General features: G+C 32.0%; 1 protein-coding gene across 4 annotated transcripts; it reads left to right on the top strand.

Moving 5' to 3' along the window:
• Positions 1-17,485: 17,485 nt before the first annotated feature.
• On the top strand, positions 17,486-22,290 carry LOC126743906 (helix-loop-helix protein 13). Of its 4 annotated transcripts, none has more exons than XM_050451174.1 (5): positions 17,486-17,605; positions 20,635-20,768; positions 20,826-20,940; positions 21,166-21,374; positions 22,049-22,290. In XM_050451174.1, exons 1-5 carry the CDS (start codon positions 17,556-17,558, stop codon positions 22,153-22,155), a joined length of 615 nt encoding a protein of 204 aa, XP_050307131.1. In that variant the 5' UTR covers positions 17,486-17,555; the 3' UTR covers positions 22,156-22,290. The 4 variants fall into 4 exon arrangements, with proteins under 4 accessions (XP_050307131.1, XP_050307130.1, XP_050307129.1 ...); XM_050451173.1 differs by having other exon boundaries at positions 21,163-21,374; XM_050451172.1 differs by having other exon boundaries at positions 20,826-20,961.
• The last annotated feature ends 3,893 nt before the right edge of the window (positions 22,291-26,183 follow it).

The raw sequence follows: 26,183 nt of genomic DNA, 5'->3' as shown, positions 1-26,183 counted from the left end.
CTGACTGACACTACCAGCCTTGTTTATCATTATATTTTGGTACATTTATTATGGTTATATTTAGGTATTATTAGATGGCACTCTATCGGGGTGGCGCTTTTGTCCAAGCCTGGAAAAACAGATTATTCTAAGGCAAATTTCTTTAAACCAATCAGCTAATGTCATATGCTTTTAAAATACTTAAGAAACTGCTAGAGTACTTCTCAATAATCCTGTATATTCCTCATTGCAATTCACATGTTACATCCATTTATTGTTATGGTTTATTCCTTATTAAAAAACCATTTGTAATTTTTAATCAATGCAATCACAAAAACGGTCCTTACTGATTATTTACCAGAAGTAAAAGAAAATATATGAATTTTGATAAAATATGTAGTAAATTTCTGAGACATTGCATACAAGACAATCCAAGAATCTTCGGCATAAATTTCAGACTACCTTCGAGTAATATACACCACATATTACTTTGTATGGGCTTTAAATCACGGTATACCACGGTACTTTAAATGGGCTCATAAATATGAAGGGATATTTAAATTCAGATTTAAACAATGTAACAACATTCCAGCAACCATTTAAACCTGTTGCAAACATAAATCAAATTTTTTATCAGAAATTAAATTCCTAATCAAAATCTGTCTTTTTATTGTTAATGCTCTTTTAACAACTACCAGAAAAACTACCCTTCGCTTCCTAAGTTAAAAACTTTCATTGAAATAATTTAAATTTTTATTATGCGGGGACCCACCCTCGTAAATTAGTTCCGCTCCGGGTAAACCAAACAAACAAATTCACACATCCTCAAACAAGACGGATCGCCACACACTCTCAAATTGGTCTTTGGGGGTGTGTCACCTCCAAAAGGTCCACGTGGCCTCGGCCTTGTGATTTTCCCTAAGGGCCACGCGACGTCACGTGACCGACACGAGAGACCCCACTTACATGTGTCAAACATGGTTTCGGTAGCACCGCTCTATATGGCAGTTTATCTGCACCAATTTCCAATTATTAAAAAGGCCCTTCGGCCTTGATTACTTTCCCAAATGGTTGGTGCAAACCGTTTTAACCCACCCCAAGACAAACATATACATAGTGCAATTTCCTATGTAGGAAAAAGGGTCATTGTTCAATTGTTCGGAAAGATAAGCTTGAACCGGATTTATTTGCCCTAAATTATTTATTCGGATTTGTTTGAGTGTGTGCCCGACCTTTATCTTCTAATTTTAAGCCGATTTTTTATTTGGTTTGATGTGGTGGTTGAGTTTGTTGTTTTTTCTCAGGATGATTAGGTTATGATGATGGGAATAATTTCATTATTGTATAATGTCTTGGTTAAGGGTTGATTGACATGTAGGGTCATAAAAAGGTTCTTTTTTATTTACATCCTAAACGTATGAATTTTCTTTACCCCCTAAGTTACGAAAGCACTGGCAAATAAATTGAGAAGCTCACAACAGTGGCATCATAGGTCATATATATATTATAATAGGAGTTCATAATATATAGGAATGTTCTGATATATCTGTGAACATGCCAGGAACGTTTAGGGAATGATTTATGTTAGCAATTTGAATTTCTAGGAAATTTTATTAGGTATTCACTGAATGTCAATTTCCATATATTCTACAGTGTTTTGTTAACTATTTTAGCCAACGATTTAAGAATGTATACGAAGGAAAGTTTTTGACCTACAGTGGTATTTTCATAAACTATCTCAAGAAAAGGGTACTTAAAAATATTTTTTTGCATAAACTATAATAAGTAAAATCTGTATTGTATAATACTTATTTTATTGGGTATTACGTCACTTATAGCAAAAAGTAGAAATTACTATCTCACATGTTCAAAAAATTGAAAAGAAGAAGAAAATAGACTTATTCACGTACTTAAAAGAAATATAAACTCAAATCTGTGACGATACCGTTCGATATACTTAATTTAATTTAAGTTCAATCAATAAGTTTTAAATACAATAATTTACATGAGGTATAATAGATTTTTTATATACCTAGGAGCTGAGGTTTAATCTATTATTCTCTGAGCTCGTTTCTTCTTTTCAATATCCTACCTAACTTTGTTATGAATATTAAAATTAAAAAACGATAAAAACAACAAGAAGACCTACTTTTTAAATTAGGTTCAATTTGGGTGATCATTTCGGATGAATCATTCAAAGTGAAATAGAAGTCTAAATCGTCTAAACTAGTATTCATCGAAAGTGATCATCCAAGATGAAGATGAAATAAAATTGAACCCGCTCTACTTTGTTTCACTTTCGGTGATTCATCAAAAGTGAACCATGTAAAAATTCCCGGCGGCGCGGCGTACAGTGATTAGTGAATAGTTGAAAATCTAGCACGATTGGTGGCTGTTATTTACTGCGGATAGTTGTTTAGGTATAGCATTTTTATCAAGTTCTACAACGTAAAATTATTAAACATGGTTTTCAAGTGGAAGGAAGATCATACTTCGTTAATATTGAACGTACTTAAAGACTGACAGTGCTTGTGGAATATGAAAATAGAAGAGTATAAAAGTAAAACTGCCCGAGAAAGAGCTTTAAAGGAAATCGTCGACGAGATAGAACATTTTGGTACATAGTATAATGCTTCTAGTGTTGCAAAGCAATCGCCTGCTGCAAGATATCTAAGTACAATGTGCAGTTTTAGCCTGGAGCAAAGACTTTCTCTCATATTTGTATTTTCTTTTTGAATTAATGACGCCACTTTTTTAAGTAGCTGTTCAAATTGAGCTGCAGACATTCTTAAATGATTTTTAAACATTGGTTGATCTTCGGCAATCCATTCTTGTAACAAACAAATTGACGCACCTATTATATTTGGTCGACTTATCCATGGCCGTATCCACCATCTTCTTATGTTTCTACGTTTTATTTTTCTCCATTTACTTAAATGATATTCACTGATTATCTCAATGCCTGTACGTACAACTTCATTTGGCGCCATTTTTTAGTGAACTGAATAATTCAATTTGTTGTCAAAATCACTTCGGATGATTCATCCGAAATGATCACCCAAATTGAACCGTCTAAACGCACCTTAGCAAAAAATTCAAAGCTTACTTCTTTAAAATTAAGGGGGTGTGATCTTAATGTAAATTAATGATAGAAAATATATACATATCAAATATTTTAAATCATTAATTAAATTTGAGAATACCCTGATCTACCTCTCTCTTTAGCAAAGGAATCATAATTAATAATAAAATAAAAAATAATAATTTAATAATAATAATAATAATAATAATTTAATTATACATAATTTTTATTTATTATAATTATTCCCATACTCTTATTTTTGCTCTATGTGACGTAATACCCAATAAAATAAGTAACTCATTATAAATTATATTGGCATGCCATGAAAGCTCATTATCCGCAATCAAATTGAGTAGTTTAACTTATGCCCTACTGACGATTCGAGAATTGCTTAATACAAAAAGTTTCAGAGTTTATCTTCCTTTCAACATTAGAGTTTGTTTATTTTAGGTTAATTTATAAAATGCTGAACAAAATTAAAGCTTATGAAGCGAATAGTAGAAAGTGAACTAGTGGAACAAATAATAGATTTACCAGAGATCCAGTTAGATTACCATGATTTCCATTGGGTTGCCATCAGTTCCTAAGGTTAGATCTAAAGAAATTCAAGTCTACTCCTCTAAAGCCTAATTTAATTTAAATTTAAAGAGCTCCTAAATGTATCTATTTATCCTAGTTTATTCTATTATTATAAATAAAGATATATTTTAAATTCTTTATTAATTAATTATATTTCATAATTATATTATTAGAGTAGCTTGTGCTTAGTACGGTCTTCTGGTATCTGTATGGTTCTTTATTATTGAGTCCTTATTATCCTTATTATCCACCCTTTACTTCCGCGACTTTCATACTTACATCCATTTTATTGCCATGCTATACCGCCAAAGTTTGTGACATGGTGTTCTATTTTTTGTAATATAACAGCAGTAAAAATTTTGTAGATTATTGGCCAGCATGTTTTAAAGATTGTTAATTTCGTTGTTTTTTGACAGAAGGTAAGTTATGCCCTTAGTAAAGAATTCTGGACTCCTCTCTGGCTTTTGAATGGCTTAAATAAATTTTGAGGCAAAAACTGTATGTTTCAATTAAATTTGTTCACCAGTAAGCCTGAATTCGATCTAGGCCAAGAGTTTTCCAATTTGCTGTTCTTGAGTCATTTTTGTTGGTAGTAACTAACCCCTTTTGCTCTCTCTTTCTGAATAGTAGTTTTCTGTCATGTTGCTCTTGATTCCCCCTTATATTAGCCTGACACCGTCGCATATCTGCCGCTTTTCCTGGTTCAGTCTGTATTCTTTGGCCATAGTACTTTCCAGAGTACCACCTACCACTATAAAATAATTTTGTATTGTATTTTTTTAGATATACTAAATTTTCAAACGTGATTTTGTACTAAAAAACATATACATCAGACAAATAAAAGAAAAGTGTGAACCAATTAATTATATCTATTTTCTTCCTTACTTTACTCCCCGAGACTAACCTTTCTTTCACTTTACCCTTGTATATCCCATTGAATTGAAAAAAAAACACCCACCGCCCATTAATTCCTCCTAATTACGAGGCCACACTCCGCTCGTCATCGGCAGACTCCTGTTCTTCCAATGGTCGCGACAATATGTTTCTGGCATTGTCAGAGCGGTTAGCGAAAAATATTATTATCGCCCCACTTGAACTGAAACTGTGCCTAACTGCACCCCCCATGGGAAAAATTCGCTCGCATTGTTTGACAACAGTTTTAAGTGCGGAAGATTACTGTCATTTTACGGGTGGGCCCACCGTGACAAATTAATAGGCCAGATCGAAAACTGATAGTCGAGAAAATAGATGGAAGGGTGAAAATCAGAAGTGGGATCAAGAATATCGGGTTTAAAAAGTCAAGGAAATTTGATCTTTGAAACCATTTAAGATACAGGAGCTAGTTATAGTACATTTGTGTGTTGTGATGCTTATTATAGTCTTGTTTAAAGTTGAAAAAAAATCAAATTTGACAACAAAAAACGAGTAAACTAAAGAACACTTTTTCATAGCCACTCGTTCATTTATACCTCTGCATATAATGATGCTAGTTCGGATTGCCAAATCTTGTGAAAACGCCTCTTTCACTGCTTGTGAAGCGATGTCTTAAATCCCTCAGGAATATTTGTATGGTGTTGAGCGATTCCTAGGTATCTGCATGTTTCTTGTTCATCTAGATGACAGCGTCGTTTGCAAGTTGTTTACCATCGTATCTCCAGTCTGCCTAGTGCACTTACCAGGACTAAACTCCATGCCTACAGCGGTTGTGTACTATTGAACAAGTGATTTTTAGATGGTCTCTGGTTTGAAGCATATTGTAAACTAGGGCTACTTGCACCCCTTTTCAGCACATTTCCAGATGTACCATCATATATTGTAGCTTTACATCTTTGAAAAAATTGAAAAAAACATGCATTTTGCCAATCTATTCAAGGGCTACCCATGGCTGGTATAAAAATTAGAAGGATCCAGCCATGGATCCTAAAAAAAATATTTTTGAGATGTGCCAGTTACCCCATAATTTGAGCAACTTGCACATCCATGGAATGTTCATAAATTGCATTCCAGAGCCTATTTTCATGTTACCCGTGAGTCATAAGAAAAAAAGAGAACCTTTTCTATAACAAGGGCAATCGTTTAAAAAAACCAATTAAAAACCAATATTTTTAAAGGAATAATATATTTTTTAATTTAGTTTTTAAATTAATTAACAAGTTATAAAAAAAGCACACTTTATTCTACTAAGACTTTGGTAAAATAAGACACAAACAAATCATAAGCCTTACGAAAAAAAATACTGTCTAATTATTGTCGACTTGAAAGTCTTTGTCGGTATCACTGTTATCAAAGAGACATTCATTGTCTTCCGAATCCTTACACCATTCGCAAAAAATAAGGGTCTTTCATGTCTTTATTACAGGGTCTATAAATCCGTGCGTGACATTTCGTGCACTGTATAATTGCAAGTACCACAATGGGAGTTGGTCTTTCTTCCCCTTTTGCTCTTCCTGGTAGGAAGTTACTTGCTGTGTGCGTGGCAAAATGATGGATGAAGAAAATTCCTGTTCTTCGGCTGCAGTCCGAAATTCCTCACAAACCTTTGGAGGATTTTCAGAAACATTAGGATCTGTAAGATTGCAAGACGCATCACTTCCATATTCGACTTTTTTCCCTTTTACGTTTGTTTTTAACGTTTCTACGTTTTCTAACGTTTTCTACGTTTATATTTCCCCTGTTTCACGGTGCTGTTTTAATACAACAACGAAGCTATTATCCAAGACTCTTTCAATATGCTTAAATACTTTAAAACTTTGCCAGAATTTGCAGGATGCAAACCAGTTACTCTAAATCCTGATTTGAGATTCTCTGCCACATTTTAACTTACCCCTTTCTCCAATTTGTCCAGCAGGTTTGTAAATTGTTCTTTCAGGGTACTACCTTAGAAACGAGATTTCTTTCTCCGCTGATCGAGAATCTTTCTTTATTTTCATTGGAGCCAATACAGTCACATCAAGAGGCTACATTAAACGTGTAGCGTTCGCTGGGAAGGGAATTATGTAGACATTATTTTTACCACATTCCTCTATTATCTTGGTGAAAAGTGGCTTGCCAGATTGTCACTAACGAGCCCCACTTGATCGTTATTCTCTCTGGTGAATTTGACGTAAGAAAAATCTGGAAGAATCACATTTCGAATAATTAATAAGAAGAAGTCTTGGACCTAACGTAGTAGGTATGTTCTACTTTGTAAGTTTACTGCATTTACTGCGTCTACCGCTTGGCGCAAAGCTTTCTCTTAGTAATTCCGGTAAATTATGTCTCCTGGTGTTTTTTTTGTAAGTGCGAACCATGCAATCTTTATTTAGCACTAATAGTACAAAGCTGGCGATAAGTAATAAAAGATAATCTAAAATAAAAAATAAATAAAAATACATTTGGAGTGCAAGTGTACCCAATAGGGTGGGCAAGTAGCCCTAACTTACGGTAGAGCCTCAAAAAAAAAGAGATGCGCTTTTTAAAGCGATACCGAGATTGGTGAGATAAGACGATTGAGAAAATATCGACAAGTAAAAAAGCTACAGACTGAGAGAGTCAATTTTGAACATTTGTAGGAAACTTCGGTTGAACGCAAGGTGGTCAGTCAGTACGCTGTTTAGGTCCGCTGGTCTGATATGCCGTACTTTCTAGAGTAGCATATATATAGTTTATAGACGGTTGAGGCGCCGCCCAACAGATGCAAAATTGAATAGTGTGACTCTACGTGTTTTCGTTTTCTATCTCGCTATTCCTCTATATCGCAAGGACATAAGACGCACAATCTTATGAACAAAATCCTTGTGAAGATCTGATAACTTATCTTAAGATAGGGTAAATATATTTTATATCTCCTTACTCTAGTATCCAATGTTTTTCCAGCGTCCAATTCCAGGTTCTCATTCACTTCTTCCATTGTGACGCGTGAGCTATTATGCTGGGTATTGCACGGTAGTGAAGTAAGCACTGGCTTACGTCAGTTGGGCAACCTGCATTTAATAGTTCTTAGTTTCGTAGATTTCTCTTCAGAAACCCTTAATGACCACAGGTAGCAGAATGTTAACGTTGTTGCCCTTGAACTACTGTCTTATTGAGTTAATCCGCTTGCCTTTTGCTGCAATTATTATTCTAATCACCTTCAAGGAGCTGATGATTCAGAAGTCGTAGCAATGATATCTAAGTACTCTTGATTGTAAAGGGTCTGTCGGTTTCTATTCCAGCACACTCTGAATATGCGAAGCCTGCTTCCATGCCAATTTCATTTTGTTGCCATCCACTGCTTGCTTTATAATTTTTCTTAAAGTGCAGTTGTAGTCACTTATTCGGTTACTGGTCATCAGTTGTGAAGAAGTGTGATATTTGTTGAATGCCAAATATCCGAAACGACCCATCCTCAACACAAAATTATTCTCAGTAAAATTTCAAGAAAAAAAATTAAGAAACACCAAACATTAATAACAATACAAAACTAGACATAATATTAAGAGTGGGATAATCCTGCATATAAAAAGATCGTTTTTTCTGTGACGTAGTTAGTCAAGGAACAGTTTTAAAAGTATTTATGAAATAAAAGTTATACGGGTTAAAATAGATGATTCTGATAGCAGACATCAATTTAATAAGCTATGGTGGAAATTTGTAACTTATAACAATATTTCCTTAAACCCTCTTTAGTGATAAAACCAAACAATATGATATTAGAGCACAAATCGTTTCCATTGGATTATATACCAAATCCCAAAAAGTAAATGTGTGTGTAGAGACATTTAGTAATAAAAGTACTAGACCTTTTTCTCATATACACTTTGTAGGAACCTAATATTTGTAATTCTTTCAAAATAAGTTAATACTCTGTACCTTAGTAGAACTATTTCCTTACAGCGGTCAGCCTAATATGCCTGTCTGTATGGTAGATCTATACAAACCGTTTTTCCCTTACTGAATGAGTGGTAGAATAGCCAGCAAGATCTCTGGATTTCAAACCACTTGATTTGTGTCCGTTCTGGGTATTTAAAAACTAAGGTCCATGATTATAATAGGATAGATGTACTGTATGTTGCATACGTAAAACCTACAAGAATTGACAATTCTATTTACAAAAATTATAGCTAGATTTACAAGAATAATATGCAAAAAGAATCATATGTCATAGTATAATGAGTGGACAAGCATCAAAGTTCAATCATCTTAAGCTTTATTTGCATGTATCCGTTATACGATGATACGATAATGTGAATTTGCCCTTATTGGTTATAATACCCTAATTATTAAGAATAGTGTTTGTAGACAGTTTCTAATTTTAGTAAAACATTGTTATTCTGGACCCGTGAAGTGCTGAAGGGTAGCTTTAAGATATAGGAAAAACTCCATCCATTTAAAGAATGTATCTTTCTTTCTTCTTTGCTGGTGTAAAAGTAAATTAGCTTTTTCCAATAATTTATCAAGTGTGATGGAAATTTCGCAAACAATTGTTCAAAACCTAAATAGAAAGACCGCAGTGTGGATAATATGCAAATTAAAATAAAGACTTCCTTTATAAAATAACCCAAACATAAACATGTGGTTTTTATTTTTTGTTTTTATGCCCTAATGAAAAAATCAAGAGGAAGCTAAAAAAATCTGCTCTAGTCAATATTTAACTCCGAGAGTATACATCGTGAGAAATCCCTAAGCCGAAAAGATAATAAATTAACCACAATTTTAACATCCATTAACCAGTCAAACAGTTCGTTTAGATGATCGTGTCTGCCTTTAAATTCAATATGAAATGTCACAGTCTAACCAGCCCAGCAACGATTTACTTTGCTTAAAGAAGCGTAAAATCGACGCGGTTGCCTTTTGTGATAACAGACCTGCGATTGAATGAATAATCGATGGAACGCAGATACGCCCTAGAATAAGGGTGGAATATACGAGGGGAAAACGAAAAATTACAAAATTTGTTCTGATAAGTGTATATATCTATTTTTTTTGAAAAAAATGTTTTAGTTTATATACAATTTAGTAAAAACCATTTTTTAATTTCTGGGAAACTGCAAAACTCTAAAGTTCATATTTTTTTAACATATATAAAGAGAAAATATTACAGAAAGTTCCTGTAACATTTTTTAAATATGGACACAATATCCTGAATACGACGTTTTCAAAATTTTCCGATTAGAGTATATCCTATATATGACATTTAAAAAAATCACTCATTGAATTGATTTAAGTCACTGACGAGAAAAAACTATGAATTCGTCCAAGATGATAAGAAAAAAAAATTGGTTTCAGTGTTATAAATCTTGTTAAATTGTTTGCAGAATATAATATTCTATCGCATATAAAACGATAGTCAAAAAATATTCGTCATTACTGATTATAGGGGAACTATGGACAAAATGGCATACAGTTTTCATATTGCTCCATAAAACTTTAATTTAAACAGTGAAGAAGGTCAAAATATGTAACAAATATCTTTGACACATCAACTTTTCATGTAACAAAATATTTTGCAAATAATTGTAAAGGTATAAAAAGTTAAAAGCTAAACACTAAAATGTAACGGAAAACCATTTTGTCCATACTAAATGGACAAAATGACATATGTTCTATGGATAAAATGACATACACCAAAACTACTTTGAATCAGGAACACATAGTTCGCAAATAAACATTTTTGTCTTTTGAGGCACGTCGGCGCAAATAGCATGAGCCCACTGTGAACATACCTTACATAGTAACCACTTCTCACCAGGTTTCGAACGCGAATACAGGTCGTTGCAATATATACAAGGGCAATCGTCTTCGTCAATTTGCGTATCACTTGTGAATGGATCTTCATCATCTTTGTCATTCTCATTGTAATCAAATACAGTTCTTGTAACCCTTCTCTTTTTTGTTTTGAAGACGACTTTAGTGTCATTTTTGGCTTTTACCTCCACCATATTTGGCGTAGAAGTGAGGACTAAATGAGTTTGTTGCTTCTTTGGTCTTCTCTTTCCTTGAACTCTGACTAGATTTCCTTGCGGTATAGGTGATAAAACTTCGAGCGGAACGAGCAAAGCATCTTTAGAGGGTCCAGGCTTCTCTTTATCACGGATTATTTCATCTGGTAGGGTAGAAGCAGTTTCATTATTATCAGATCTTGAGCTTGCTGATATCTCTATGGAAATAGGTTCAGGAGTCATTATTGGAACATTTGTTGTCTCGGCAGGCTGAAATATGTAGTCTGGAAAGATATCGGAAGCAATAGGCCAAAGACCAGTGTTTTTAAATCCTTGGCAAGCATTTTGCACGATAGCGGATTTGCCATATGCCTGATTAAATAAATTCCCTATTTGCAGATGAGTCACTACATGGCCTGGATGAAGCCTTAACCACTTTGATATTTCCTGATTGAAGTAGGTTTTTAAGGTTCCATAAAAGCATACATCCAAAGGTTGCATCCGATGGGTACATTGTGGTGGCAGACATAATATGACTATACCATTGTCTTTAGCATATGTCAGTGATTCTAATCCTTTGTGACTAGCATGACCATCAAGGATGAGGAGAACCTTTTCACTAAGATTAGCCTTTGCATAGGTTTGAAAGTGTTTGAGCCATTTGAAAAATAAATCTGTGGTCATCCAGCCCGATTCCTGTGCAATTCCAAGAGTGCCAGTTGAAGCTCCATCCAAAAGCTCAATTTTAAAATTTTTCCTCGGGAATATTAAACATGGTGGAATATAAGAGCCTGTTGAATTCATGCAACAAACAACACTAACATGAGATCCACGCTCAGCACTTGTTAAGCATCCGACTTGCTTCCGACCAGCTGTTGCTAAAATTTTCTGTGGTCTCTGAACCGTGGACAGACCCGATTCATCCATATTATAAATTCTATCCTAGTTGTGTGTATCCAACAGTTCTTGATATGCCCTAAAGAATTTCTCAACCTGCGGTTTATTAAACGCCTGAGCCCTAGCCGTTGAAGTCGGTTCTGGTTTGCGTACTGAAATATCTTTATTCCTATTTAAAAATACGGTTAGCCATTCTTGTCCAGCTCTTTGTTTTTCTACATTGAAAATATGGGCAAATATATTTTTTTCGGCCCACTGGAAAGCTAAGTTTTGAACGTGTTTACGAGTTAAGCCAAAAAGTCGTGTTTCTAGTAATTTTAATTGATTAACTAACTTTCAATGTCTTTCAATTTCTTGCCTTTCAATTTCAGGGGGAAAAGTAGGTTTGAATCTGCCAAATCCTTTATCAGTGGCATTTAATGATTTTTTCTTTCCTAATGCATGTCGTCCAAGGGTCGCCTGAGGAACACCAAACGACTTGGAGGCTAAAAGCCAACCCATTTTATTTTGCTGAACAGCCTCGATTGCATTTTTCATGGACCGGTCACTCCAAGATTGCCGATTGGTTTTTCTTTTATAGTCGCGCGGCATACTAGCACTGTTACCTGTAAGCGAATAAATATAATGATAATTTTTAGCGTGTTAAATTATAACGGACAAAATGACATACTATGTCATTTGGCCCCGATTACCATGATGTCATTTTGTCCATATTGAAAACATAACAATTTAATATTGAAATTGTACAATAAATGTTATGTATTTATCAAAGTAATGGATCCATGTCTTACAATACACAATAGAGCATTGATTTACAACAAAATCAATTGATTAAATAATGGAAACTTACCAAAAAATCGAAAAACAAATTCATACGTGGAAAATTTTCGAACACCATATACGTTCACTATACGATTGCCTCCGCCTAACTGAATTTTGAATATTGCCCGCTTCGCAGGTGATCGCCAATCGTTTGGAGCACGTGACATACTAGTCGGTAGGGTGGTAAATGGCGCGAATTATGAAATAATGGTCATATGTCATTTTGTCCATATATGTTATTTTGTCCGTAGTTCCCCTAAACCTTAAACCAAAAATTTTCATAAAATTGCTAATATAAATAGCACTGGAATCTAGGTTGCTAAACTACCGTAAAAAATCCAAACCAAAAAAAATTAGTAATTCCTGTTTAATCAACATTGTTTAATCGCTATCAAGGTGCATATACACATTATAACATTCAAACCGATAAGGCAAAATATTTAAAATAATCTGTTACAATGGTGATATATTTGAAAATATTTGAAAATCATTTCCAAGATAAATATATTATTGCATTAAGTAAAGAAAAAGATACATTTTTGAGATTTATTATAAACTTTTTTAAGTCCAGTGACTTGATAATTATTAATGATCATAAAAGTCAAAATTTACTAGAAAAAGTCCTAATTCCTGGTTGATAATTTTTTAAACCACTGCCGAGATTAATGTACAAGCATCTTGGTAAACATTTTAATTTTTGGCCTATAAACTTAATTAAGTTACTATCATGTACTAGTAATTATTATTATAATATTGGGCAATCTGGCAAATATTAAAGAACTTTTATTAATTTTTTGGAAAACGTGCTGATAACTCATATTCAAGTTATTTAATTATATGATTAGTAAGAGGATTAATTGAGAAAAAAGATCGAATATATTTTCGATATTAGCTAATCATGCAAATGACCTGTCTAATATCAAAGAGGATTCAAATCAGAAGTTATTACAGCTACATTCTGGAGATATCCAAACACATAATCCAGATTAGGTCACAAAATACTATATAAATGACCCTCTGAGACATGGCTCAAGCATCATATAGTCTAAAAGACAAAAGACAAATAAATTGAAACAGTCCACGACCAAGGACCGTAAAGCAGTATTCTACTTTTTCCCAAAACCACTTGCCAATAGGCACTCGTTAAATTTAAAGGAGCACCACGAAGGAGCACCACAAAGTTTATCCAAGATGGTTAAAATATATGATAAAGGATAAGCATCACGCTTATTACTATATACTAGTACATTATTTGATTTCTTAAAATCAACACACAATCCTTGCTTACCATTTATAAGTACAACAATACGATCTTGGAGCATTACATCTAACTCTCCATTAATTATTTTTTGTTTAAATGGAGAAACAGGTTAACCTTAGTTACCTGCTTAATGGGTATATACTGCTAGTCGTAAGTTGTGACTTAGAAAGCACAGTGAAATAACTCGACAATACTTCTGATCCCTCACACTAATACAATTACAGGTTTGATTTGAAGCTAATGTATAAGCCTTTTCTAGCTAAAGATAAATCTAAGCATTTCAACTTTTCCCAATCACCTGAACCAATAAAAACTCTTTTTCCTTCAGAGTCCAAATTAACAAAACTTTGTCCCAAAATGCTATGTTATAGATTCTTCAAAGAGTCTGGACAAAATTTCTTTGCAAAACCTTGTAATTTACAACTGGATAATTTCTGTAATTTGCTGCTAAGCTAAAAATGTTGTTTTCTCTGATCTTTGATTACTGAACCTTAAGATAAATAGTATCACAAGGATAAGAAAATTGTTTTTTTACTAATTACAGGACGATAAACCTTTTAACATATTGAATTCAATATAAGAGAAAAAGACTTTGGTTTTAATTTTGGGTCTTCAAACATCAAACATTACTGCAGAGATAAATGGGTTATGGCAATCACGCCAATAATGAACATTTAAAATCACACCTGTAATAAATATAACGGAAAATTCTGCTTTTGAACCTCAGTCGTATTCAAACCCTTAAGCTTACAAATTAACAAATTTTCCTAAATAAATATTAAATAAAAAGACAACCCTATATTTTGAATTAGGGTCATGTTAGATATAAAAGGAATAAAACATTTTTTTTTTGAATACAGGACGACGAATCCTTTAATTGAATCTGATAAGGGTTAGGCATATTTTTTTTAATATTACTGATACTTCAGATGATTATTTTAGAGCGTAAAAGATTAACCTTCATAATAGTCACTGAATGACAGAATATAATAAATAACTTTAACCAGAGTTCAACTGGAAATCTCTTGGGCATAAGTCATAACCCAGGAAATACACTTATAAACCAAATAGATTACATCCTCCAATAATAATCATTAGAAATGAAATGCAAACACCTACGTAAGTGCTAACGTTAATTCCGACCTTAACACAGTAAACTCAATATAAAAATAAACAAAATAACAAAGCGTCAAAACAACTATAGATCCAAAAAACTCCTTGAGAATAATATAATCGGCGACACAGTAAAGAAAGAGGTTAAGGAATATATGACAGATTTCAATACATCAAAGACAGTGTAGATAAAAAGCGAAAGCAAATGCGAAGTTAGAAACAATAGTTGTGAAACATCTAAAACGCAGAAGAAGCAAGAAAAGGCTCTGGATGACATCAAAAATTCTACATCTTATGAAAGAAATAACAAAGGCAACAAAGCTGAATACAGGACACTAAATAATTTAGTTTAGAGAAAAATTAAGGACGTAAAAGAACAATATCATCTAAGGGTTCAAAGTAAGGAAAAAGGAGTGCTAGAATAAAAATTTTACAGCTTTCATGTGCGCAAAAAAATGGCTGGATGTAACAGGGCCAAGGCAACTAATATTGCCAAGAATAAAAATGAGCATATAATAACTGACATGGAAAAAAAAGCTTAAAAGTGGAAAGTATACCTGTTGAAACTGTTCGATGATGAAAGACCTCCAAATTCGGACTTAGAAGCAAGCAATGTGCATGTCAAGATATTATATCAGAAATATAAATCTGGAGACTACGAAGCCCGGTAAAGCTGTTGATCCTGCTCAAATACCCATAGAGTTTATCAAACTTTTTGATGACGATGTAATTACTATTCTTTTGAACCTCTTCAACCGTATTTATGATAAGGGAGAAATTCATAAATAATGATTATCAATCACTTTTGTACTCATACTCAAGAAACCGAATCCAAGAAAATGCTCAGATTACTGGATCATCGTATCAACTTATGAGCCATACCTTTAAGTTGTTTTTAATGATCATTTACGAAAAATTTATAGAATATACGCTTTTTGGAATTAACGTTCTTTTCCAACGTTGTAAAAACCGCGATATAAACCAAGAGATGTATTCATGTTAAATCGATTTCGGGAAGCCTTTGACAAAGTGAAACATGAGTAACATCAGCAGGAGCTGATATTAGCAGCAGGTTAGCAAACACATTAACTCCGACGACGTCAGAATAACTTCTTAATGGTTAAAAAGCTAATATAGTAGTAGAAAATCAACCAACAGAAAGAAAATTATAAAGATTCGTTGTAGTGTGAGACAAAGTTGCATCCTATCCCCGCTGCTATTTATCTTCGATAACAAAGCTATTTTTAGAGAAACCCTAGCGGATGAGTTAGTGCGAACAGTTAAAAATAAAGAAATAATTAATAATAACGTTTTGTTAACAAGAAATCTTAAAGAACACAATACCTTGTTGATTTGAACCATGTGAACCTGACGATCGCAAACACCAGTTTAGAGAATTTGCTGATATATAGATATTTAAAAACTAGGATAGAACGATCGGGTGACCAAACAAGATAATTAAGAACGAAGATGAAGATAGCCAGATCAACATTTATTCAAATAAAAAAGTGATTTACGGATGTTGCGCTGTTACGTTTTTTTCATGCTTTTATATGGAGTTGAAGCAACAAGCCTTTGAAATGTGGTGCTTCCATAGAATCTGTCTTATGCCCTGGATGAATAAGATTTCTAATGCCGAAGTATTGAACCCGATGCAGAAAGACTGCGAAATCATTAACACTATAAAAAAGTAAAGCTTCAATAACTAGGTCATATAATGAGAAGATAGAAATATACACTTGTGGAGTCACACACTGATAGTCCAGGGCAGGATTTGTAGATGGAGGAGCATTGGTAGTCCTGGCTGAAAAACTTGACTGGAGCAATTTTTAACAGTTCAGAGCTTCAGTCAACAAGGTCCGGATTGCTGTAATGATAGCTGTAAACCTCCGATAGGAGATGTACGACAAGAAGAACGAACTCTATGTGAGACTTCGAGCTTATGTCGTTTTAATTGCATGTAGCATGTATTGCATATCTATATTTCAAATGAAAACTATTAATATAAAAAATGAACAAGATTTCTTACAAAAAATAGTAAATACTTTTAAAGGAGAGTTACAAGAAATTAAATACTGGACGGCCTATTATTCGCTCTAGAGATTATTTTTATTCCTTATAAATCAACAATAAAGTAAATCACAAAACAATTTTACCACTCACCAAGACCCTTTATTTTAGTCTTTTGATGTTAGTGTTATAACTCTTTTGTGATTAGAGTGTCACACCAAAGGTTCCAACCATAGAACTATCAACAATACGGGTCCAGGTGAGTCAAACATTTTTATTTTATGGCCAAGAATCTGTATTTAAATAATACTTTGTTCATAACTTTTGTTGCTGATAAAGTAAATTAAGTAAGCAATTTCAGAGCTGTCGTGCCTTATAACACAAAACGGTAATTATTTTCAATACTATTAAGTCTAGCTGGATTCTTGTCAGATCACTAAGTTAAATTTAAATAGCAATTAAGTTCTCAATTCCTTTTTGAAGTTTTCCTTTATCATCCACCCCAATATCTGGACTTGACGGCTCATAAACTTTCCCCCAAAAGCCATTTTAGAGCTGCCAGAACCACACCACTTCTCACCCTCTGAACAATGACTCCCGCCAATAAGACTTGTTCGCTGGAAAACCATTTAAAGGGCGCACAACGATTGGTTAGAATTTTCGCAAGGGAATGCCCAGAAATCTAATCGATTAACGCATAATGTGATTTAAATGATTCAAGGGATAAATGTATTTAATCTGTACAGGATTTAAGGGTGGATTTCGGATGCTGCAAACCTGCAAGGCTAAGCAGGAATAATATAAATAAGAACTCTCTGGGGATAAATTGGCATTTCCTGTTTGATTTTTGGCATATCCGGGTGGTGATTGTTACCGTGGTAGTGAATAGTGAAGAGTTTTGATTGTGTAAAAGATGAGTAGAGGTCAGTTACCAGATTCTTCTAGTTCACCGCCCATTCACCAGTAAGTTTTTTTTTACTTATATATTATTATAGGAAGTGTATATTAGTAAAATAATATCGAATCAAATTACTCTCTAGCTATTAATTCTGATAATAGTAATCATTTTTTCGAGAACTAACACAGGGTTAAATTATAAATAACTATCATAATATTTCTACATAATACTGAGATTGCTCGAGTAGAAAAGGTGAAAAACTTGGGTTTACACATGGATAAGGGTTTAATTTTCAATTATTCATGTTGGTAAGCTTTATCAAAGTTGAAATCAATATATAAATATAGAAAAATATTTAACTATTTTAGTTCCTGTCTATTCAGACATTGTATGTACCCTATTTTTGACAGTCCTTAATAAGGACAGTAACTTTAGAGGTATAAGGTTCTTAAGTATCTCATATTTTAAGAAAAGGTATAAGAACTATATAGTCGTTACTAAGCTAAAACTGTGTTCCCTGAACATACGTTACAGTATTTCCCATTTTTAAGTAATGTTTTTATGTGCAATAAATATATATTAATACAATATATACTTAACTATTTTTTAATTTAAAATGGTATTGTACAATCCCAAAAAAATATCAGAAAACTGAAAAAAAGACATTTTTAAGCCTTATTTTACAGGGACTTTTATAGCTGTTTTTACTTACAATTTTTTTTTTAAATAATTACAACTGCACCCTGTAGCCATACAGTTAAATAATTGCAAAGATTTTAAAATTTTTGAGCTTAGCCAACATAAGTAAGAAAGGTTGTATATACAGGTTGGGGAATGGACCATTACGCATTACAGGTGCTTAAAGGCGAAATATATCAACGCGCACACATGCATTTCGTGCGTTCTGCTACTCGTCGTTATTACTTACAGTGTTGCCAACTTTGCCGGAATTTTAGTGTTTCAAAGAGAATTTTAAGATAAATTTTAGAAGTGTCTTTGAGTCAGTGTATTTTTATTTAATTTGGAGAATATCTAGTGAAGTTAAATATTTGCTTTAAGACTCTTCCCTGTAAAACCCTGGTGGAACTCTGTGAATTGTAGAATCCTATTTCTATAGGTATCGTCCTTGTCACTCTTATCATTAAATCAACTAAAGAAAGAGAAAATCTATACAAATCTAATTTTAAATTACATTGATAGAATCCCAGAGTCGATTATTTTGAACAAAGGTGGTTCGTTAATATGAACACAAAAGCAGGAAAAACGGAATTTTTACGTCATCCAGAAGAAGTTATCATTGAGTTATCGTGTTAATCGCTTTACTTAATTTGGTCTCCTTATTAGTTCTGTAGTTCTGTTCAAAACAATTTTAAATTCGTTCATTGGATGACCCGTATTGCAAAGAAGTACACAAGATCAATGCGATCAAGTTGATTCGTAAGAAGCTAGTAGGTAAGCTCTACTTCACTGACCTAATATTTGGTGAAATCTAGAGAATTTTGAGGTTAACTTTTATGAATTAGAAAATTTCATAGCTTGCAACATTAGTTTTTCAGTATGATGTGATTAAGTGTCTTTAATAGGCCTAACTGTATTACTTGCAATAATATTTCGCAAAATATTACTCGACTGTTCAGGCATTTCTGAAATATTTTTTTAATGCAAGCTTAATATTAATCAGTATAAACCACATAGAATCGTCATTTTAAAATGTTTATTGTGTTTAAATTAAAACCTAATTTTAATAAAAATAAAATATAAACTCTAATAAAACTAGAAGAATTTAAGCACTATACAAAAATAAAATAAAAAATCCTCAAAATAAACTTTGCAAAAATTAACCTTTTAAATAAAGACTTCTTTGACTAACCAATAAGTTAACTGCACTATTTGTTTTTTTATTTCTGTATTTAATATCCTAATGTCAAACTAAACGTATATTAGAGTTTTTTTATAGTAGGCTAAAATGGTATAGAATGCTGGATCAATTTACAAAATGTCATGATGAATTTTTTTTAATAATTAATTTTTAATTGTCATTTTATTTTCATAAAAACCATTTTGTATTCCCAAAAGAGTTTTTGGCAAAATGGAATTGGCACATTTATTAATGTTTCTTTTTATATAACTTATCGGTAACTAAGTGTTACTTTAACGCGGAAGAGTATGTTGCGAGCACAACTAGTAAATCTTTGATGGATTTTTGACTTTTAAGCTACATATTCACTGATTGTCCTGAGTACAAACACGCTTTAAGGTACATTTACTGGTTGTGCTGAGTCGCAACAGATTTCATGCAACTAAGATACGTATACCATACATCTACAGTAGGGGCTCATAAGCTAGGGTGGAACTTAATACACACACACATTAAACTTCTAGAAGCTGTACAAATATGTTTTTTTAAAAGTAATTACGATAGAGAATATACCTACCCTAGTAATTCTCTATACAATGAAACTCAAATAATGGACATAAGACAACTAGATTGCTACAAACTTCTACTGACCCATCAACAAAAGTAAAAACTTGAATTAAAAATAATAGACCACCAACACAGAACAAGACATAGGGAACAAAAAACAACAACGATACATAATCTAAGAATTTATTACCAAGATCAGGATGGTTTTTGCCTCTTTACATTTATCATCAGCTTTTCAATGACTTAAAGCAATGCATCTCGATGAACCGATTTAAGACACTTTTAAAACGATGGCTTTTAAACCAAACTAGAAGCAAAATACATAACTTAATTAATTTACTAATATATAATTGAGTTTTTTTAAACCTAATGGCTCAAGTATATACACCTGTAAATAACTTCATAACATAATATTACAATATATATATATAAAATATCTTCACTACTATTCAACGCTTCAAATTTTATATTTTGTTTATATTTGGAGATTTTGATCCTTAATATTATTTAGACATTTTTGTATTTTGTTCCATGGACGAGAATTCATAAACTACAGCAAACAGCAGATCTTTATACATAACATTTTTGATACACAACTGTATAGTTGGCGCCAAGGATAAAAATATCAAATATTCTTTTCAAAGATCTCTTTCTCTCGTCTTTTTTTAGCATGCAATACGGATACAACACAGGCGACCTCTCGGAAGATGAGGTGTCAGATCTGCCAAGTTGCGCCTTCGCCTCCAGATCAACGAACTCCAACCTTCAACATCATTACTTGACTTCACTACATCACAATCCTGGTAAGTATACTTAAAGTTTAGATTTAAAACGGAACCAAAAGCGTCTTTTTTCGGTAGATTCAGGCCCCTGTGGTTCAACTGCAAGCAACTTGACTTCGGACTTCTACACTTCATCCCCCTATAGAGTCCAAAGACACGCGGCGAACATTCGAGAAAGGAAACGCATGCTGAGGTCTGCTATTGGACCCACCGGGTACTCTACGTCTTGCTCGATTTTCATTTTTATTTTTGACAATTTTATTTAGTTTATGTAAGTGTTGCTGTATAATTTTTAGTTTAATATGGACTGATCTCCTGCATGATTATAATTTTGTATTTGCATGCATTTTGTATGTTGCTTTGCCCGCCATTTATGGCTTCAAGACTTATAAGCTAACATTCTTGGGGTTTGCAGCAGTATAAACTCTGCTTTTGACGAGTTGAGAATGCACGTGCCCACCTTCCCATATGAAAAGAGGCTATCAAAAATCGACACTTTGAGGCTGGCTATAGCATATATAGCTTTGTTAAGAGAGGTACTGACTGCGGACTGTGATCCTTTGACCTATGTGGAACGTTGTCTGAGAGGGGAAATTAAAGCGGATAGAGCCAACTGGAACACCAGTGGTAAGTCGCTTTAATATAAATTTCAATAAGTCAAACCGAACCTGATAGCACAGATAGTTTAAAAGTATACCACCAATGTTTGAATGTTTCTAATACTTGTTTTTTAATTTAATATAGATGAGTTCCTAAGGATATATTTAAGGATAAAAAATGTGATTCGCAGTTAAGGAAAGAGGTTGGGAAAAAAAGATAATTTCTCAATAAATTCAATTTTAAATCATTTACTGAAAATAGAACAGAGATAACAAATACAAAATATAAAATATGTATAAGCAATAATTCAATTTGGACTTACCAGTCTACTGTTACGAAATTTTTTATTTATTAAGACTCTTAGTAATAGTGCATACAATGATTTTTCGAAACCTTTCGATAGGGTTAATTACCAAGATTTGATTAGAACCGAGTATGCACAAAAATGCCACTAACTGAATAAAAAAATGCCTGGATATGGTGGATATGGTAAATAAGTTTCAGCTTGCTAAGAATACTTCTTATCTGGGCATCTACAGATATTGCTTCTTCACTTATATCTGAACATTCTGACTTATTTGGACTATAGTTTAAAAATCTTAATTTTGCATTAAATTTTGATGCTTAAACTAATATTGAAAGACCATAATTTAATTAGATTCTAAGGCTTCGTTTATGCAAGAACACATATTTGGTTTTAGATTTGACTGCAAGATTGTCTTGGATAAACTGGGAAAATTTGGGAGTGACGCCTGGAAGAAGAAGCGCCTTAACTTCTTTGGCCTTAAGCACTACAGAAAATAATTAATAAGTATGTTTAAGCGATGTTTTAATCTCTGTATATTTGTATTTAATAATTGTCTAGGTTGGACGTGCAATACTAGTTATTGGCATATGTATTTATTTAGGTTTCATCAATTGTTTATAATAAAATATTGATAAATAATAAGGTATATTTTTTAACACCCTATTATGATGCATTTTATTTATAGAATTTAAATAAAAAAAAGAGAAATAAAGAATATTAGAAATTAAGTTTCAATATTAAATAAAATATCATATTGATTAAAACCGAAATGAAATATTTAAGGATTTTTATGATTTATGATATTTGGAAAATTAAGGCAGTCTTCTAGGTATTCTGCTGATTAATGATTTTAGGAATGTTAAAATATGCTTTTGTCTCAAATACTATAAAACTCACTTATTATTAAAATCAAAACTTAAACACTAATTTATTTTTTTGATTCAAAATCTTTAAATTTTCCATTGTTTTCAATTTTTTTTTGCCTCAAGGAATGTTTCAAAAGATTTAGAATTTACGTTCATCACTTGCCTAATTTTTTATAAATAGAATATTAAGTTTTTTTAATTAAAAGGTTTAAACTTGATTTTCTTGCTTAAATTAAAAAAGTCGCTATAAACTAATATATTTTTACAGGTGGTTTAAAGGGTTGTGAATTAAAATATTATAGGGTTAAATTATCATGAAAATCAAAACTTAAATAAAAATTAAAAAAAAAATTATCCATTTTAATTCTAAAAACTTGTACTTTCCATTTATTTTATTCAATTATTTTTTTTTAAACTTGGTTTTTTTAGTAACCTAAATTTGTCTATTTTATATTTTTTAAATCTCTGAAAAATTTCAAATAAAAAAAAGGGAATGTTGCAGCATAAAAAAAATAAAAGGATCACATTTTCAATAACTTAATTTATTTTTTTTAGTAATTAATTTGTAGTTGTGTAGTAAAAATTGTATTAATAGTTTATTATAATTAATATTTAAATATGTTTCAAATATAAAATTGCCTTAATTATTGTGCATGCTCCTAAAAAAAGTATTTAAAAGAAAAACAAACTACAAATATGTTTGTAATAAATAAAATGTGTGTGATATATAAAGCATATAAAATAATAATATAAACCGGCTTAAAGACCTAAGATACAACCCTTCTAAGTAATTTAAACAAAAGAAAAATAAAGCACATTATGATTATTAAAAATCACTTAGAAATTACGCCACTCTTGCCATTCGCTGTGAAAAAAGACACATTTTACAAATTCAAAAATCGGAACAGAAAAAATTGGCCTCAATTAAAAAAGGTTAATTTACCTAAAAAATATTTTTTTAATAATTTGGAGCATGTATCCAGGTTTTGATTAACATAAGGTGTGCAGATAAAACCGTTATTTTTGCAGACAACCTTACAAGTCCTAAAGAACAGTGTTACATCATATAGTCATAAATATGGTTTGCAAACAAACACCAACAAAACAAAGGGGATGATAATCTGTAAAAACCGAAACACTCGCAGTATTTTATTGGTATAGGCGAAACTCCATTAGAAAAGGTCAACAAATACACACACTTGAACACAAATATATAAAGGGTAACTGGGACCATTCGATGGAGATTAGAACTTGTATTAAAAAAAGCCACAACAGCATTTGTTGTGATGAAATTTACCAGCCACGACTTACAGCTGTCAACGAAAAATCGCCTACTGCGTGGCTACGTGTTTTTGATCCTTTTTTATAAGTTCGAATCGTGGACGTTTACGTTGGCCTCATCCAAAAAATTTGATGCATTTGAAAGATGGCTGGACCAAAGAATCCAGCGAATATCTTGGACAGAGAAAATAACTATTACGGAAGTGATGGGAAAGGAAAAAGAAGTCCTGACTACAGTTAAGACTGGAAATACCAGAATATCCCAGACGGCACCCAATATCCCTGGACTATGCCACCTATATCTCATTTGAGAAAATATGTTGCAATATGCCTGGAACATCTCACGAATATGCCATATATCGTATATGTATAAGCAATATTTCTGGCATATATTTAACAGATATGCAGCAAATATTCAATTTTCATATCTGTCAGATATTACAGCGGCCTAAGTTTTAAAATAATTTTTTTTTCTATTTTTTAATAAACTATATATCTATTTTATTTTTGCAGTTATTATACCATTTTAAAAATAATTATTGTTTAGGTATATTATTTAATGTTTAGGTATTTTCTTCTGCTTCAATACAATTGATTTATTGCCATTTATTTAGCTAGACCATCAGAGCTCTCACAAAAATTTGAGTACCAAGAATCGGTGACTTTCATCTGCCTTCATTCTGACTTTATCATGCTCTAATTTACTATGTAAGGATTTATCCAATTCACTGTTTTTACTATTTATTCATAAACTTTATATTCTGATTTAATTAATTACCAATATTGATATTTTTTGCTTTTTTAGAAATAGGGATACTCTTAAAAGCCAGCTCTAAGAAAAATAAAATATATAGAATAACAAAAAAACATTGACTGAAAATTTTTATTTTTAGTTTTTTACCGCTTAAATATTCATTGTTTTTACCTGTGTATTGTAAAGCTGATTAAGCGACTAATCAATTAAGAGTTTATATATCTGAAAAATATTTATTTTAATAATTTGTAAGTTTAATCCACAAGAGTTTTGTTTTTATTTTTTTCTTTTTAGTTTCTGCCCATAAATTGTATAGTTTTTATCGGGTTTCAAGATCAATGTTTATTTAAAGTTGCATTTACAATTTTTTATAAATACATATATATATTATTTGTTTTATTCTCTTTAATCTAATGGCACTTTAAAACATTTAGAAAAAAAATAATAAAACTTGGCAGGATATTTGTTACACAGTAGTTTGTATTTCAATTTCTTTATGTACAAATATCTCAAATGGGACAATTTTTCTTGTGTAGATAAATACTATTTAAAAAGTCCCTTAATTTAAATTATGACGAAAGGGAGTGGTTCAATTTGAATGTTGGAGTGGAAGGTGCTTAAGGATGGCTCATATCTTGACAAAAATATGGTGGTTCTAGTTTTTCCTAACCTCTATGTCAATTATTCCAAACAGCATTTTTGCAACTTTAATATTTTGCGAAAACTTCACATTGACACTTTTCAAATTGACATCCTGCATATATAGTTGCATATGCCTTGGATATATTATAATAGTGGAAAAAATATTGCAGGCATATGAATTAAATAACACCAATATATGCAACAGATATGCCTAGCATATATTATACAAAATAAAGAGATATTCCTGTCATATGTTTTATGGTGACCTGCGATATCCCCTGAGGAGGGAACAGAAGGAGAATATTGTAGTTGAACAATTTAAGAACGTGGTTCAACCAATTAAATATTGCGCGCTGCTGTTAACAAGTTTGAAAACATCCGGAAAGGATAGGCATTGTAAGAGAATATTATATACCATTATTTCAAAGTCAAAATTTAAAATCATGGTTGGGATTTCAAAAAAAAAAATTATTTAGCAATAATTGAACAGGCTGCAAAATTTGATGTATATGTGTAATTAAATGATATATTAGTAAGTTCAGTTTGGGTATGGTAATTTTTGTAATAAGTTGGCAGCACAAAATATCTGGGTATATATAATGACAAACGTCTCAAGTGAAATCAACACATCTCGAGATTATGAAAAAATACTTCAAATCTATTACACACATGTTATGCAATTAAGAAAATTGCAATATTTCAGTAATAATTTAGTCACAATAGCCTTAATAAAGCAAGTATAGAATCATTCTTGAGGTATTGTATATGATGGGCTGTCTCAAATTATCCTGACTAGGTACTTTTACATTCTAAAACTACTTAATCAGAAAATATAAAAGGGTTTTTTACTGTACCTTATTTTAATTGGTGTACGATCAATAATTTCTGTCTGTATACCTATTCACAAATCCAATACTTTGCTCCGAACTACATTCATAATAAAGTATTAAAAAATGTGTTATTGATACCTATATTGTTTACTTTTG

This window comes from Anthonomus grandis, chromosome 13 (genome assembly GCF_022605725.1).
Source record: "Anthonomus grandis grandis chromosome 13, icAntGran1.3, whole genome shotgun sequence".
NCBI classification, from domain to species: Eukaryota; Metazoa; Arthropoda; class Insecta; order Coleoptera; family Curculionidae; genus Anthonomus; species Anthonomus grandis.
The sequence above is the reverse complement of the archived record's forward strand: the minus strand, read 5'-3'. Positions and strand labels throughout refer to the sequence as shown.